This window comes from Nicotiana sylvestris, chromosome 1 (genome assembly GCF_000393655.2).
Source record: "Nicotiana sylvestris chromosome 1, ASM39365v2, whole genome shotgun sequence".
NCBI classification, from domain to species: Eukaryota; Viridiplantae; Streptophyta; class Magnoliopsida; order Solanales; family Solanaceae; genus Nicotiana; species Nicotiana sylvestris.
Window position 1 is genome coordinate 40,505,889 of NC_091057.1, and position 15,811 is coordinate 40,521,699.

A 15,811-nucleotide genomic window follows, 5' to 3' on the forward strand; every position below is an offset into this window, starting at 1 on the left:
AAGGGGTCTCCAATTCTAAAGACTCCTTTTCACGCAAAACTTAGTTTAAAAGACGAGTTAGGTTCTTCTATTTTTTCTTCTTCGCTTTTCGTGACAAAGTAAAATTTATTTATTTATAAGAGAAATTGGCATGCAGCGGACTTGAGGCATTCGTATAAATAGGAAGCAACCCTAAACCCTTAAGTATTAGCAGACCATGACATCTCCAATGGGTCGCCGCTCCAGTTTGCCTGATGATATCATCATCTTCCTCCTCTTGAATTTACCTATCAAATCTCTATTACGGTTTAAAAGTATCTGCAAATCATGGTATTCTTCCATCAATGACCCTGAGTTTATCAAGTTGCATCTACATAATTCATCAGCCAATATAAGCCGTCAAAAAATTCTCTTAACTGACAATTTTTCATCCTTCAAATACGATCATTCGTCAACTCATATGCCTCGAATCCTATCAATAGAAGCATCACTCAGTGTTGATTCTAAGGTTATGTTGTTCGATCCGCCCTTGCCAAGATTCCGCCATGAATGTTCTTATTTACAAGTGTGTTCATGCAATGGCTTGGTCCTTATGTTTGATTATCACGATATGATACTATGGAATCCTGCAATCCGAAAATATAAAAGCATCCCAATCCCTAATATGTTGCAGCGTAATAGGCAATGCGTACGACTTGGTTTTGACTATGATTATGTGGCTGATGATTACAAGGTACTATTTGTACAGGTGGCAGGTGAATCGTACTGTTATGGCCAAAAGATTTACAACGTTCAAATATTCTCAGTTAATAATCAATCTTGAAGAAGGATGAACAATGTTCCTGCTCCAGTTGATTGTCAGTTGATCCACGTAAGACCAATTTCATTAAACGGTACTATTAACATTATGACCACTTCATTTAGAGGCAACAACCCGGAACCTGGACACGTGGTTATAACTTTTTACTTAGCCGATGAAAAATTTATTGTAACGCCGGTTCCAAGCAACCATGGGAGATGTTTCATGCTCCATGCTTTTGATAATCGTGTTTGCCTTTCTTGGATTGTTGAGGGGAAAATTCTGATTTGGTCGCTGGAGAAAGACGGGATCTGGAATAACATCATCAACATTCCTACATTAGACTCATTGGAAGGAAAGCCATGGGCCTCGGCTCTACATGACCTTATACGTGTTAAGGAAAATGGAAATATATTATGGAGAATGAACGATCGATTCGTTGAATACAATGTGCGGAATAATGAACTCACAGAGTATAGACTCGACGGAATTCCGGGGGATGCAGATTTATCAAATTTGTAGGTCGAAAGTTTAGTTTCCTTGAAGATTCCTTGGGACTAGTAACTCACTACAATTATTTTTAGACCAAAGAAGTTCCAAGTCTTATGGAACAATTAAGTATTCACTTTAATAAAGTTTCGCATTAAGAAGATCATTATGTTATGTCGTTGATGCCCTTTTATATAGTATATTTAATGTAAAGAGTACAATATTAATACGAACGCAGAAGCAAGATAATAAGAACACAAATAAAATGATTGACAAATAGAGATTTAGTAGAGAACCAACTAAGAAAATTGAAAGAACATTTGAAATAAACAAATACCCAATCAATTTAAGACTTAGTTGACCCAAAACTATATGAACAACTCTCAGAGGAAGCAATCCCCTCGCAAGTTCACCTTAACAAGTAATCAATAAACATAGAAATTCATCCTAAACACTCAATGAGTTTTTATTCACAATATTAAAATAAGCTAACCCTCAAATGAGAGCCTTAAGGGCTATTTATACTAGGGAGCTAAATATTACAAATATAGCCACCAAATGTAGTATAGTCTTTAATTGTTGACGAAATTATATATGTAGTCGTTCCATTATGAAAGTAACATCCAACGCTCAATGGCTATCTAGATTGTATCATCCTCCCTCCTCGAATTTGGACCTTTAAACAAAAGAAAGAGAGCTTCATTAGTAAAATTTTAACTTTGACATAAGCAAGCGCTTCAAAGTAACAAGCAACCCATATTTTAGCAAATTTATGGTAAATCTAAGCATTCAAACCAATAAGTAAGACAAATCTACCATTCAAACCAAAATTTAATGATATTCATGGACAAAACAAAGCATAAAAGCTACCCAAAATATGAAAATTGTCATGAAATGCCTCCAATCTACACACCAAGTGTGCCCCAAGCATAAGCATAAGCCAAATAAATAAGCCATTCTTGAATTCAAGACGACATGAGAAATCAAGAATAAGAATGGTATGCTGAAACAAAACAAGGGCCTCTTGGCTTCACTAATATTATCATTCAAGAAAGATTTATCATGCTTTTTCTTAAACTCATAACACCAATCCACATGAAAGTTATCAACTTGCTTTAAACTCAAATCACTAATGTAGTGGAACAAATTAGCTCTATCAAATATATGAGTAGAATAAGTTAGAAAGTTTACACCAAGTAATGAACTTTCTTCTTTCTCAAAAAGTTTAGCTTCCAAAACAATCTCATTAGTAAGATCTCAAACGACTCCTCAAAAATGAAACCTTTGATTGGTAAATCCAAATCAAACTCAAAAGATTACATCTCATAATCAAACAAGAAAGAATCAAATGGCTTAAAGCTTGAAATCTTACCACTCAATTCACCTTCAAATAAGCAATCATCACCAATTAAAGAATGATCCTCAAAATAAAAAGTATGAACAATAGAAATCAAAGAACCAAACTCAACAAAATCACATAAAGATGCAATCTCTATGCTTTCCTCAACCTCAATCAATGCTTCTTCATAAGCAAATGGGTCATTCAAACCATCAAAACAACTAGAATCACGACCTAGTGTATCTCCACAACTCAAAGAATCACTAGAATCAATAAATGTACCCAAACTAACACTTGAAATATCACTATGCTCATCACAAGAAGAAAGAGTGTTAGGCTTAGAAATCATACCATGATGCACTTCTAAAGATTCTATTTTACCTCCTTAAAGAATGGAAGAATCTTCACTTTGGGCTAGGGTGGCTTCGGTCACTTCACTTGGAGTTCTTTCTTTGGTTCATATCTTCCATCACTTGTGCACTCAACACTCTCCTAACAACATACAAAGTAAATTAGGAGTGCCATATTCTACTTCATCATCACAATTCAGCCTCCTCTTCTTCACATGATTCTCTACTTTATTCCCTTTCATAAGCTTCTTCCATAAGGATTATGGTTCTTCTATTAGGACATTCACTCATTTTATGACCATATCCTTGACATTTGTAGCACATATTAGAGTTAGGATTTTGGAAATAAAGTTTAGAATTGTTACCTCCCTCCTTAGCCTCCACCTTAGGTTTGCCTTTGTTATTTTGCCACTTGGAGTCAACTTTTAGTTTTTTTTCAATGAAAGAGATTGCCAAGTTTCCTTGTTTTTGCTCCATAAAGTTTTGTAATTTTTGGATTTTCTCTCTTTGAGTTGCCTCTATTCTTGAAGTTTATTTTCAACCTTGATAGTTGATCGCTGCCAACTCGACGCTACACTAAAGTAGGAAGAGCGGGTCGCAATAGCTTTTACCCGATATGAGGGTCGGGATCGATTTCCTCAAGGAGCTAGTAATGGAGTTGGATTGTCTATCTAGCCTAGAGATGTGTTTGTACTCCTAATGTCACTTCAAATATTTTTGGGTTTTCGAATTATAACTATTTTTATAAAACTATTGATTAACACTAAATTATGCTACGAGAGTATTGCTAAGTTGTATCTAATGGGAAGAAGGGCACTAGGGTCGTGACACTACCTAGGTGGCTAATTGACGGGTAGATGTTACTAAGGTTCGATTGATATAATTGGGGCTTATGCTATAACCGTTGCACAATTTTACCCACTCTCACACCTCTCAATAGAGAGAGTGATTTTGCCCAATTGACTCTCTCGAGACCAAATGGGTAGGCAAATTAGACTAAGCAACTAGGGTTCAAGTAGGGTAATTACTCTCTCGAGGTTTAACCCGTTAATTGGGACTATCATTTCTCATGAGTCCATCCCAATTCCTTGTTGGGTCAATTTTGGGGTCATAGACTCTCTTTCTCAAGAAGAGTTAAACCCACAAAGCTTGAATCAGTGTTTGCAACCACCAATTCTAGATTAAAACATAAAATCAAACCAAATAGCAAACACCCATAGTCAATCTAACACTAGATGGCAACACCCATCAAATTACCCACACTAGGGTTGAGCCACAACCCTAGCTAATGGGTTTAGCTACTCATGCTAGACAAAGAAATTGAAGAAATAGATGAAGAACTAAACATATTAGTTAATTGCTAAAATTAAACTACAAGAATCTATCGTAAATGTAAAGCAAAAGTGCCAAAAATGGCTACAAATATCGTTCTCAGGAGCGCAGCTCACGTCTGAATAAAAAAGATGACCAAAAAAAGGTAAAATGTTCTATTTATACTAGGTTGGAAAAACTGGACAAAAATACCTCTGCGGGGTCAGTGCAGGCCGCACTAAATATACTGCGGCCGCACTGGGCTCTTTGACTTTGACTTTTGCTTCTCTGAACTTGGACTCCGTGGACCGCGTAGAATGGACCGCCGCCGCAGAGGGAGCTAGCGCGGTCCGCGCAATCACGACTGCGGACCGCATGGCATTGGCTTTGCAAACTTTCATCTCTCTGAATCTCATGACCGCGGACCGCACAAAAGAGTAGTGCGGCCGCAGACCGCGAGATGTGTACCGCGGCCGCGTTGCCTCTAGCATGGTTTACCAACTCTTTGAACCACCTAGTGCGGCCGCATTCAACTTTGCGTGGTCCGCACTAGGTCTTCTTTCCTTAGATTTCTTGGTCTTTGATACTTTAGCAGGTTTCACTCTTTTTTTAGCCGATCTTTGACATTTCGTCACTTTGTCGATCAAACTTGCAATCAAGCACAACTTGTGAGCCTTTTAGTACTATTTTGTAACAATATATGATCAAAGCATAGGCAAGTAGGGGCATAAAACATGTTAAAATCCTAACTTATCAACTCCCCCAAACTTAAATCTTTGCTTGTCCTCAAGCAAACAAAATAAGACTCACCCCTTAAAGGAAATCCAAGTAATTCCAGTTGTCCTAAAGTAACCTCAACAAGCATCAATTGGGACTAACAATTGCCCTCAATACGAATGGATCATTAACAAAATTTAAACTTTGAAAAACTATGGATCAAGTGTGACACAAGAGCATCAAGAATTGACTCATTACATTAAAGAACTCTCTCAATTACTTTGGTCGCTGTGGAACCCAAACTCACACATCCTCAACTCTCCCTAAGCAAACCTCACCTTTTAGAGTATAAGCACACAAACCAAGGTTAATAGGAATTCACTCTCTCTCTCTCAAGAAAAGGTCACAACTCCGGCTCTAAGTACCATATGCTTGACCCTCATGTAAGTATCCACTAATGCGAGCGTCATCCAACTCAAGATCATATAGGGCTTTTGTGGAGTCAATGTGAAGGCTTTTGGTTCAGGGTAGGAAAAGTTGTTGGTCTATATGGGTTCCATCTTCCCTTAAGCACTTCTTTTGATTCATTTTGGCACAATTCTCTTTGACTCTTTGAGTATTTCACTTCTTTTCAAGGGGTTAGAGAGACACATTGTCACTCTTTCTTATGCAATTCAAAGCATTTCTCCTTTTTCTACTTTTTCCACACCTTTTTCACTTTTGTTTTTTCTTGAATCCCGTTTTATTCTTTGCACATTGGGCTTTCTTTTTGTCTTTTTCTTTTCTTTCTTTTTTATCGCCTTCCTTTCCTTTTTGCTTTTGTACCTTTTACCACTTTGTTTCATTTCTTGTCTCTCCTCTCCCAAACTTAGACTTTTGCCATTACTCAAGGGACGATTTGGGTGCCAAGAGAGGGTATAATTTAGAACGGGTATAGGCTTGTAGCATTGGTTCTTGAAAGAAAAAGGTTTAAGGCTCAAAAGGGTTAGCTAGGGATTATATCATTGGTAGGTTATGGAATTGTTCGACTATTATTTGGATCAAGGAGATCCTATAATCACTTCTCAAGTCAAATGTCACTCAAAATTTCGCCTCAACAAACATTCAGGGCAAGTTCTTGACCATTGGCTCGGGACTTGGACTCACAATTCGATTTCTCACCACACACACTCAAGGATTGCTAAAGACATAGAGTCGGGGGCCCACAACAACCTTAGACACGATTGAGCACACAATAGTCCCGAAAGACCACATGATGTTTGTTTGGTCAAAACAAGAGTCTCAAGGTCACTACTTTCACCATCCTTAACACAACCACTTGTCTTTGACCATGGGATCACAAGCAAATGTGTTAGGCCCAAGTGAAGCTTTGCTTGAGGTACCCTTAACTATAAACTACTAAAAACAAAAGAAAAATAAAAAATGGAAGGCTGCGAGCCTATCTACTAAGCTAAAAATGAAAAATTTGTACGAAAATAGAAAATAGAATGAATATTTACAATAGGGGATTAAAATATACAATGGGGGATGAATATATACAAAAATGTAACTTTATATACAGACCAAAGAGAAGATAAAAAGTGCGATAAAAGTAACTAAATGTAAAGTTATATACAGACCAAATAGAAAATCAACAGAAACATAAACTAAGTCAATTAATATATACAATCATCCGGATAAAAAGTAGGGTGCACCCCCACAAATAAAAGCTGGCATTGTCCCTAATGCCAACTAAACAAATAAGCATCAAAAATCAAGATGAAAGGATATAGGAGCTCCCTAAGCCTCGTCTGTATGCATGGGAACATGAGTGGTTCCCGGGTCCTCTGTATGTACAGGAACCTCAGACTAGTTCTCAGTCTCCTGCTGCTCAGCTGCTGGGACTTGGGTCTGGACTTGTACGGGCTGAATATCTAGCGCAACCTGTGGCTGACTGAAGGAGACCTCCTGTGGGTCTGTCAACCGGATGACCGCCTCGTCTGCACTAGGGAGCTTCCTCTTCTTCCTAGGAAGCCTCTGAGTCTGCTCCTGTTGTGGCTCTACTACTAGTGCTACTGCTGGGGCTCGATCCCCGAATAATAAGTCAAGAGGCATTTGGTCTGCCATCAGCTTGTCCACATCTGCTCTCAGCTCTTTCACCGACTCCTTGGAAGCCCGTGTTTTGCGCAGCTTCTTGTGCTCCCTGGCAAGCTCCTTTCGGGCCTTGCCATGAGAATCTACTGCCTTAGCCAAGGCACCCTGAGTACTGATGATCTTTTCCTGGTTCTCCAGGATCTTCTTCAATGTATCCTCAATGGCCTGTGGAAACTGTGCTGGCTACGGTGCTGATTGAGCCGCAATGGTAGAAGTTAAGATGGACAACTTGGATGACGCAGCTTACATCCAGTTGTTCAAGCTATGAAGTGTCTGGCTCAGCTGGTGGGCAGTGATAGGATGGGCCCAGGAAGATGGAATCCCTGGGCCAGCTGAAGTAGAGGGACCAGCAGTAGTGGAAGGTCTGATAGGCATGTCAGCGACTGTGGTAGCAGGCTCAGTGGACGGCTCTACCGCAACCGGCTCTTCAGACTAGCCAATTGGAGCAGAAGCAGTTGGCTTGTAATTTTTGTCCTTGGGGTTGTCTGACCCCTTCAGACTGTACCATGAAAACGGAGCCACATGTTTGACCTTGATGTCAAAAGGTCTCTTCTCCACCTCCAGGTCCCTGAAATACATAGTGAGGGTGCTGGGAAAAGGGTAGTTCTGGTCATGCTCAACCCCCACTGTAGAAATGACGTGGGACATCACATTGCCCACGTTGATAGGGTATCCCGCCATAATAGATGCAACAAGAACAGCCTGGGCAAGCGGAATAGTCTGATCATGGGTAGTGAGATCGAGCCGACTGCACACAAAAGTCAACCATCCCCTAGCATCAAAGTTAAAAGTCCTCCGAAGTATTTTGACCCCTGCTTGCAACCACTCTGGAACCGTACCCGGGACTACCAGGTATGAGGCTAACCATGGACAAACCTCCTCGCCCATTGCCAACTTTTCATTGTAAAGGGACTCGTCTTCTTCAATGAACCCCAGGTATTCATTTAGTGCCTTCCCGGTAAATATCACATTCTTGTTTCGCACTTTGGTCACTTTAGTGCCCTTCAAGATGTGGGCCACATTGCTATAAAATTCCTTGACCATGTGCTCATTCGCCTTCACATAATTATCTTTGAAGTGTTCCCAACCCACTCGAGCTCGAAAGTGTCTATGTACATTGGGGTGTAGGGGTAGAAGATCTCTGTCATTGAAGCTCGTCTCAAGAATCAGCTTTCGTGCTGGCCACCATTCCCTAAACTTATGGAACTCCACCTAGCTGACGAATCTATTTTCCCAAACAGCAGGATTTCTAGTCCGGTCAACACTCCCAACTTGAGGCATACCACCCCCAGGTAACTCCCCATCTCCCTTATTACCTCTAGCACCCTCTCCAGATATTGACGCTGTGGGAGAGGTAGAGTATTCATCCCCACTACCTTCCGCTAAGCCCTCAGACGACCCAGAAGAAATGTTGATTGAAGCTTGAGCATCAAGGGAAGAGGGGGGAGTGTCTCTATGTTTCGAGCCTTTGCCTCTTTGTTTGACCATTATCTGTAAGCATACACATCTAACATGGTTAGTATCAGCACAGGCAGTGAAACAAGTGTTGAAATTGAATTGCAGACAGCAGAATAAATATTGCAGAAATAGTTGCAGAACAGAGCACCGCGACCTGCACAAACAGGAGTGCGGCCGCACTGGGGGCACCGCGGATTGTGCAAAGGCGACCGCGGTCCGTATTGGGACAAGGTCCTGAAAAACATCTCTCTGAATCTCTCCACCGCGGTCCGCACAAAGTGGGATCGCGGTTGCGGTGGGCCAGCGCGGACCGTATAAAGTGCAATGCGGACGCGCTGGGCATAGGTTCAATTTCAGTCACTTGGGCACCGCGGTCCATGCAAAATGGCAATGCGGACCGCGTCAGGGCACCGCGGACCACACAAAGGTGACCGCGGGCCGCGGAGAGTATTTTGCACAGGCTAGTTAGGGTTTAAGTTTTTGCTATTTTTGTTCAATTTTTAAACCTAACTTGTCCCTACTCAATTGCCCATTCACTAAGCATATTCAGCACACAAACCCAGCATTTAAAACTACCCTACGCTAATAGTTAAATAAAGACTACGAGAAGAAAAAGAAGCTAAGACTACTGGGCATGAAAATAGAAGGCAAGTATAAAATTAATCAATGAAATATGGATGAAATGTTACCAGATTGTGGAGATGGAATGCAACTAATCAATGCAAACAAGAATTACAATCAAATGAGAGTGTGAACAGTGCTTTTAGGCTTCTGAGTGTTAAGAGTTCGAAAAGGGTAAAGGGTGACCCTTGTGGTCTATTAATAGAGATTTCTTCACTTGAAGCTTGAGAAGGCAACCTCCGCGGACCACACAAAAGTAGACCGTGGCCACGGAGGTCCACCACGGACCGCACTAGATGGAATGCGGCCGCGGTGGCAAACTTCAGAGAGCACCACTTTTTGACCATCACTAGTGCGGACCGCACAAAGTGCAATACGGCCACACTGGCAAACTTCAGAGACTGTTCAACTTTTTTTTCAAACTATTTTGCACTGCATCAACTCAATCCCTGTAACATCTCACAATAAGTTAGCTCAAAAATCAAACCTACACTACCAAGAAAAACACAGAAAACAACAAAAAGAACCATCACATCACTTTAGATGGAGAAGTGCCACCACGTGGCTATCATCAAATTTCCCAAGATAATGCTTGACCCGATGTCCATTGACTCTGAATACTTCACCATTCTTGTTCCTTAGATCAAGAGCACCAAATGGGGTCACGAACACAACTTCAAAAGACCCACTCCACTTTGACTTGAGCTTACTCGAAAACAGACGTAACCAGGAATTGAACAAGAGAACCATATCTCCAACCTTGAACTCCTTGCCCCGAGCATATTTGTCGTGAAGGTACTTCATTTTGTCCTTGTACAAGGATGAGCTGGAATAGGCATGGAATCTAAACTCATCGAGCTCATTAAGTTGTTCAACCCAAAAATTTGCCGCAACATCCCATTCTAAGTTCAACTTCCTCAAAGCCCATATGCCTTGTGCTCTAATTCCACCGGAAGATGGCAAGCTTTCCCAAACACCAACCGATATGGAGACATACCAATCAGAGTTTTATAAGCCGTCCGATATGCCCAAAGAGTGTCATCCAACTTTTTCGACCAATCGGTCCTATTAGCATTGACAGTTTTAGACAAGATACTCTTAATCTCTCTGTTGGAGACTTCCACTTAGCCACTAGCTTGAGGATGATAGGGGGTCAAAACCTTATGATTGACACCGTACTTAGAAAGCAACGTGTCGAAAGCCTTATTGCAAAAGTGAGATCCCTCATCACTAATGATAGCACGAAGAGTGTCAAACCATGTGAAGATACTCTTTTTCAAAAATGCCACAACACTCTGGGCTTCATTGTTAGGCAAAGCCACGGCTTCAACCCACTTTGAGACATAGTCCACCGACACGAGAATGTAAGTGTTCCCAAAAGAGCTCACAAAAGGACCCATGAAATCGATGCCCCAAACATCAAAAATATCCACTTCGAGAATTGTATTGAGGGGAATCTCATCCCTTTTAGAAATTTTGCCGGCTCTTTGGCATTCATCATATCTCTTGACCACATCACCCGCATATTTAAATAAGGTAGGCCAATAAAATCCGCAACTAAGCACTTTAGAAGCCTTTCTCGCCCCGCCATGATGGCCACCATAGGGAGAGAAATGGCAAGCCTCCAAATTACCCAATTATTCCTCCTCTGGGACACATCGTCAAATCACACCATCGGTGCAAATCTTAAACAAATATGGCTCGTCCCAATAAAAATCCAGGCTATCTCGCTTGAGCTTCTTCCTTTGGTTGGAAGAGATCTCACACGGAATGATTCCGATAATAAGATAATTTGCGACATCGGCGAACCACGGCATTCCATTCATTGACACCTCAAGGAGTTGCTTGTCAGGAAATGCATCGTTTATCTCAAGGCCGTCACAAGGCCTCCCCTCCTCTTCCAAATGGGACAAATGGTTTGCCACTTGATTCTCACTTCCTTTTCGTTCAACAATTTTCAAATCAAACTCTTGGAGAAGCAATATCCATCTCATCAATCTTGCCTTTAAGTCCTTCTTGGTCATCAAATACCTAAGGGCGGCATGGTCGGTATGCATTATCACTTTGGCCCCCATAAGTTAAGGTCGGAACTTTTCCATAGCAAAAACAATAGCCAATAACTCCTTCTCGGTGACCGTGTAGTTCCTTTGAGCCTCGTTCATGATTTTGCTTGCGTAGTACACCGGATGGAACATTTTGTTGATCCTTTGGCCCAAAACAGCCCCAACCGCAACGTCACTAGCATCACACATGAGATCAAAAGGCAAGCTCCAATTTGGTGCGGTAATGGTGGGGGTAGAAGTCAACTTGAGCTTAAGAAGCTCGAATGCTTGCATACAACTCTCATCGAACAAGAACTTTGCATCTTTCTCTAGCAACTTGCACAACGGATGTACCACTTTAGAAAAATCCTTTATGAACCTCCGGTAGAAACCCGCGTGCCCAAGGAAACTCCTCACCCCTTTGACAGAAGTAGGGGAAGGGAGCCTCGAAATAACCTCAATCTTGGCCTTATCAACTTCAATTCCTCACTTCGAGATCTTGTGACCCAACACTAAACCTTCTTCTACCATAAAATGGCACTTTTCCCAATTAAGAACAAGGTTGGTGTCTTCACATCGGGCTAACACTCTATCCAAGTTTACCAAGCACTCCTCAAAAGAATCCCCAACCACGCTGAATCATCCATGAAGACCTCCAAGATATCCTCCACCATGTCGGTGAAAATAGCCATCATGCAACGTTAGAAGGTCGCCGGAGCATTACACAATCCAAATGGCATTCTAGAGAAAGCGAATGTGCCATAAGGACATGTAAAGGTGGTCTTCTCTTGGTCCTCCGGGGCAATTAGAATTTGATTGTACCCCGAGTAACCATCCAAAAAGCAATAGAAAGCCCAACCCGCAAGATGATCAAGCATGTGGTCAAGGAATGGCAATGGGAAATGATCTTTTCTAGTCACCTTGTTCAGCTTCCAGTAATCCATACAAACTCTCCACCCGGTGACCGTTCTAGTGGGAATGAGCTCATTGTTGTCATTGGTCACCACGTTCATACCAACCTTCTTCGGCACACATTGCACCGGAGAAGTCCACGAACTGTCAAAAATAGGATAAACCACCCCAGCATCTAGCCACTTGATAACCTCTTTCTTCACCACCTCTTGTATCGCCTCATTTAGTCTTCTTTGATGCTCCAAAGAAGGCCTTGCATCCTCCTCCAAAATGATCTTATGCATGCAAAATGCGGGGCTTATACCCTGAATGTCGGCCAATATCCATCCAATCGCCTTTTTCTGCTTTTGAAGTACCACCAAAGTGGCGTCAACCTACATGTTAGTTAATCAAGACGAAAGAATAAAAGGTAAAGTAGAATTTGAACCCAAGAATTCATACCTGAGGTGTGGAGGAAGTGGCTTCAACTCCAACACCGGTGGCTCCTCAATCGATGGCTTTGTTGGTGGAGTTTTGCGGTTTTCAAGATCCAAAGATAGCTTCTTAGGCTCTCATATGAATATGAACTCATACCATGCAATGCATTCATGCACTCCACTCTACTAGCATCATCATTGACATCCATATTAAGAAGCACAACCTTAAAGGGATATTCAACATGGATCATGGAACTTGTGTCATCCACTTTCACAGCTGTGACAATGTCCACAAATGAACACACCTCCGTGCTATCGGGTTGTCTCATTGATTTGCAAACATGGAATACCACCTTTTCATCCCCCACTCGAAAAGTCAACTCACCCACTTCAACATCAACCAATGCCTTCCCCTTAGCTACAAAAGGTCTACCAAGAATAATCGGCACTTCAAAGTCCACCTCACAATCCAATATGACAAAGTCGACTAGCAATATAAACTTATCCACCCGGACAAGCACATTATCAATAATGCCCAAAGGTCGCTTCATCAATCGATCCGCCATTTGAAGTCTCATTGAAGTTGGCCTAGGTTGCCCAATTCCCAAAGTCTTGAAGACCGAGTACGGCATCAAATTTATGCTAGCCCCCAAGTCACAAAGGGCCTTTGCAAAATCCGCACTCCTAATGGTGCAAGGAATGGTAAAAGCACCAGGATCTTCAAGCTTCAGGGCCATTGAATGCACTATAGCACTAACTTGGTGAGTTATCTTTATGGTCTCACAATCCATAGAACGCTTCTTTGTGACCAAGTCTTTCATGAATTTTGCATTGCCCGGCATTTGTTCAAGTGCCTCCACAAATGGCACATTAATAGATAAGTTTTTCATCATATCAATGAACTTCTTAAACTGATTATCATTCTTCTGCTTTGCTAACCGTAGAGGATAAGGTGGAAGTGGCCTAGGGTGCCTTGGCCTTTGGTACAATCGGCTCGGGCATGTCAATCACGTGTTCCCTAGACGGGTTCACGACATCTTGAGTCTCTACCTCGGCTTCATCAATATCAATCCTCACATCATTGTTCACATTCTCTTCAACCACATCTTCAACAACCAAAGGTACATTATCATCACGTAACTCAATATCTTCATCCACAACTTGCTTTTGCTTTGAGGCATTCACATCACCGCCTCTCCCACTTCTTGTTGTAACCGCCATCACATGATTTTTATTCCCACCCTTCGGGTTCACTACCATATCACTTGGTAGAGCACCCTTGGGATGAGTATTCAACGCTTGAGAGATTTGGCCTAATTGCACCTCCAAGTTCCGGATAGATGTATTATGAGAAGCCAATTGGGCATCGGAATCTTGGTTCTTTTTCATCATTTGCTTGAACATGCTTTCAATTCTTCCCATATCACCTACGGAAGAACTAGGACCTTGAGAAGGGAAAGGGGGTGGATTGCTCGGTTGTTGGTACATTGGGGGCCTTTGAAAGCTCATCCCCCTGTTGCCTTGGTTTCCATTGTTGTTCCACCCGCCTTGATTGTTGTTGTTGCCCCAATTATTATTATTACCATTCCAATTCCCTTGGTTGCCTTGATTACCCCAATTGTTGTTTTGGTTGTTGTTATTCCAATTACTACCACCTTGTTGTTGATTGTTGTTATTCCAATTACCTCCGCCTTGTTGTTGATTGCCCCAATTTCCTTGAGGACGCCATTGTTGATTCGAAGAGTTGCCTCTATTCCCTTGGTAGTTATTGAAATATTGGGCCTCTTCGCTTTGATCATCATAGCACTCATTTGAATAACCACTACCATCATTGTCATATTGTTCACAATTCCCTTGAGATTGTTGTCCTCTTTGCCTTCTCTTAAGCATAGTGAGGTGCCAAGTCCATTGCATTGACTTGGCACGGGTTTTGGACTTGTTGCAATTGCGCCTTTGCCAATTGATTCTTAGTTGTTGTAAGCTCGGCAATAACTTGTCCATGATCGTGCAATTCCTTGTGCAAATGGATGACCGTGGGGACACCTTGGGGCACATTTGCTCGGCTTTGCCATTCCGAAGAGGTGTCGGCCATTTCATCAAGTACATCACATGCCTCTTGGTAAGAAAGTTTCATAAAGTTCCCTCCGGCCAATTGGTTCACAATGCATTGATTCGTGGTGTTGATGTCCCGATAAAAGGTTTGTTGAATCATAGCCTCGGTCATGTCGTTATTAGGGCACTCTTTCACCATTGTTCTATATCTTTCCCATATCTCGTGCAAAGGTTCCGTTGGATCTTGCTTGAAGGCTCTATATTTCATCTCGAAGAGCCGCCATATGACTTGGAGAAAAGAACTTGGCAATAAATTTGTCCGCCAATTCCCATGTTATAATAGAATGATTGGGGAGCCTTTCTAACCAATCCAACACATCCCCGGATATGTTTGTCTGCTTGCTACCCCAGCATGTATCCACAAACCCCTTCAAGTGCTTATAGGCATTTTGATCAGAGGCACCCATGAAATACCCTCTTTGTTCGAGCAAGGTCAACATAACATTTGTGATTTGAAAGTTCCCTGCCCGTATTCGGGGAGGAACAATAGCACTGGCGTATCCTTGATTTGGTAAAACTCTGGGAGCCACTCTCAGCAGTGGCGGAGGAGGGTCTGGAATATTGTTGTTCTCATTTACATTTACATTGGCATTTCGGCCTCTCCGTGGAACTTGAGGTAAGACCTCATCTTGTACTAGATCCTCTACCTCCTCCCCTGCTATCATATTGCCGAAAGGGTCATTTGCATTAAGAGCCATTTGTACCTGATTGATCGACACAAACAAAATTAGTAAACAAGAAAGAAAGAGAAGTAAAACACAAAACTAAATAAACATATAGTCAACACCGTAAGCTCCCCGGCAACGGCGCCAAAAAGTGATCGCTGCCAACTCGATGCTACACTTAAGTAGGAAGAGCGGGTTGCAATAGCTTTTACCCGATATGAAGGTCGGGATCGATTTCCTCAGGGAGCTAGTAATGGAGTTGGATTGTCTGTCTAGCCTAGAGATGTGTTTGTACTCCTAATGTCACTTCAAACATTTTTGGGTTTTCGAATTATAACTATTTTTATAAAACTATTGATTAACACTAAATTATGCTACGAGAATATTGCTAAGTTGTATCTAATGGGAAGAAGGGCACTAGGGTCGTGACACTACCTAGGTGGCTAATTGACGGGTAGATGTTACTAA

General features: G+C 41.8%; 2 protein-coding genes across 3 annotated transcripts in view; both read right to left on the reverse strand.

The window, feature by feature from the left end:
• Window positions 1-1,708: 1,708 nt before the first annotated feature.
• The window catches only part of LOC104245577 (F-box protein At2g02240-like), a 57,273-nt gene continuing 43,170 nt past the window's right edge, over window positions 1,709-15,811 (reverse strand). The window contains exon 4 of one of the 2 annotated variants that reach the window (XR_011400433.1): window positions 1,709-1,943. Coding sequence is in view for 1 of the 2 variants with exons in the window: in XM_070148343.1 (XP_070004444.1) it covers window positions 13,530-14,672 (1,143 nt within the window). In the remaining variant the exon portion in view is untranslated. Of the gene's footprint in view, window positions 1,944-9,213; window positions 15,383-15,811 lie in introns of those variants that run through there. The other variant, XM_070148343.1, reaches the window with a different exon arrangement.
• On the reverse strand, window positions 6,833-8,161 carry LOC138869157 (uncharacterized). Its single transcript, XM_070146754.1, has 2 exons — window positions 7,994-8,161; window positions 6,833-7,300 (listed from the first exon to the last, which is right to left on the reverse strand). The coding sequence occupies exons 1-2, from the start codon at window positions 8,159-8,161 to the stop codon at window positions 6,833-6,835; spliced, it is 636 nt and encodes a 211-aa protein (XP_070002855.1).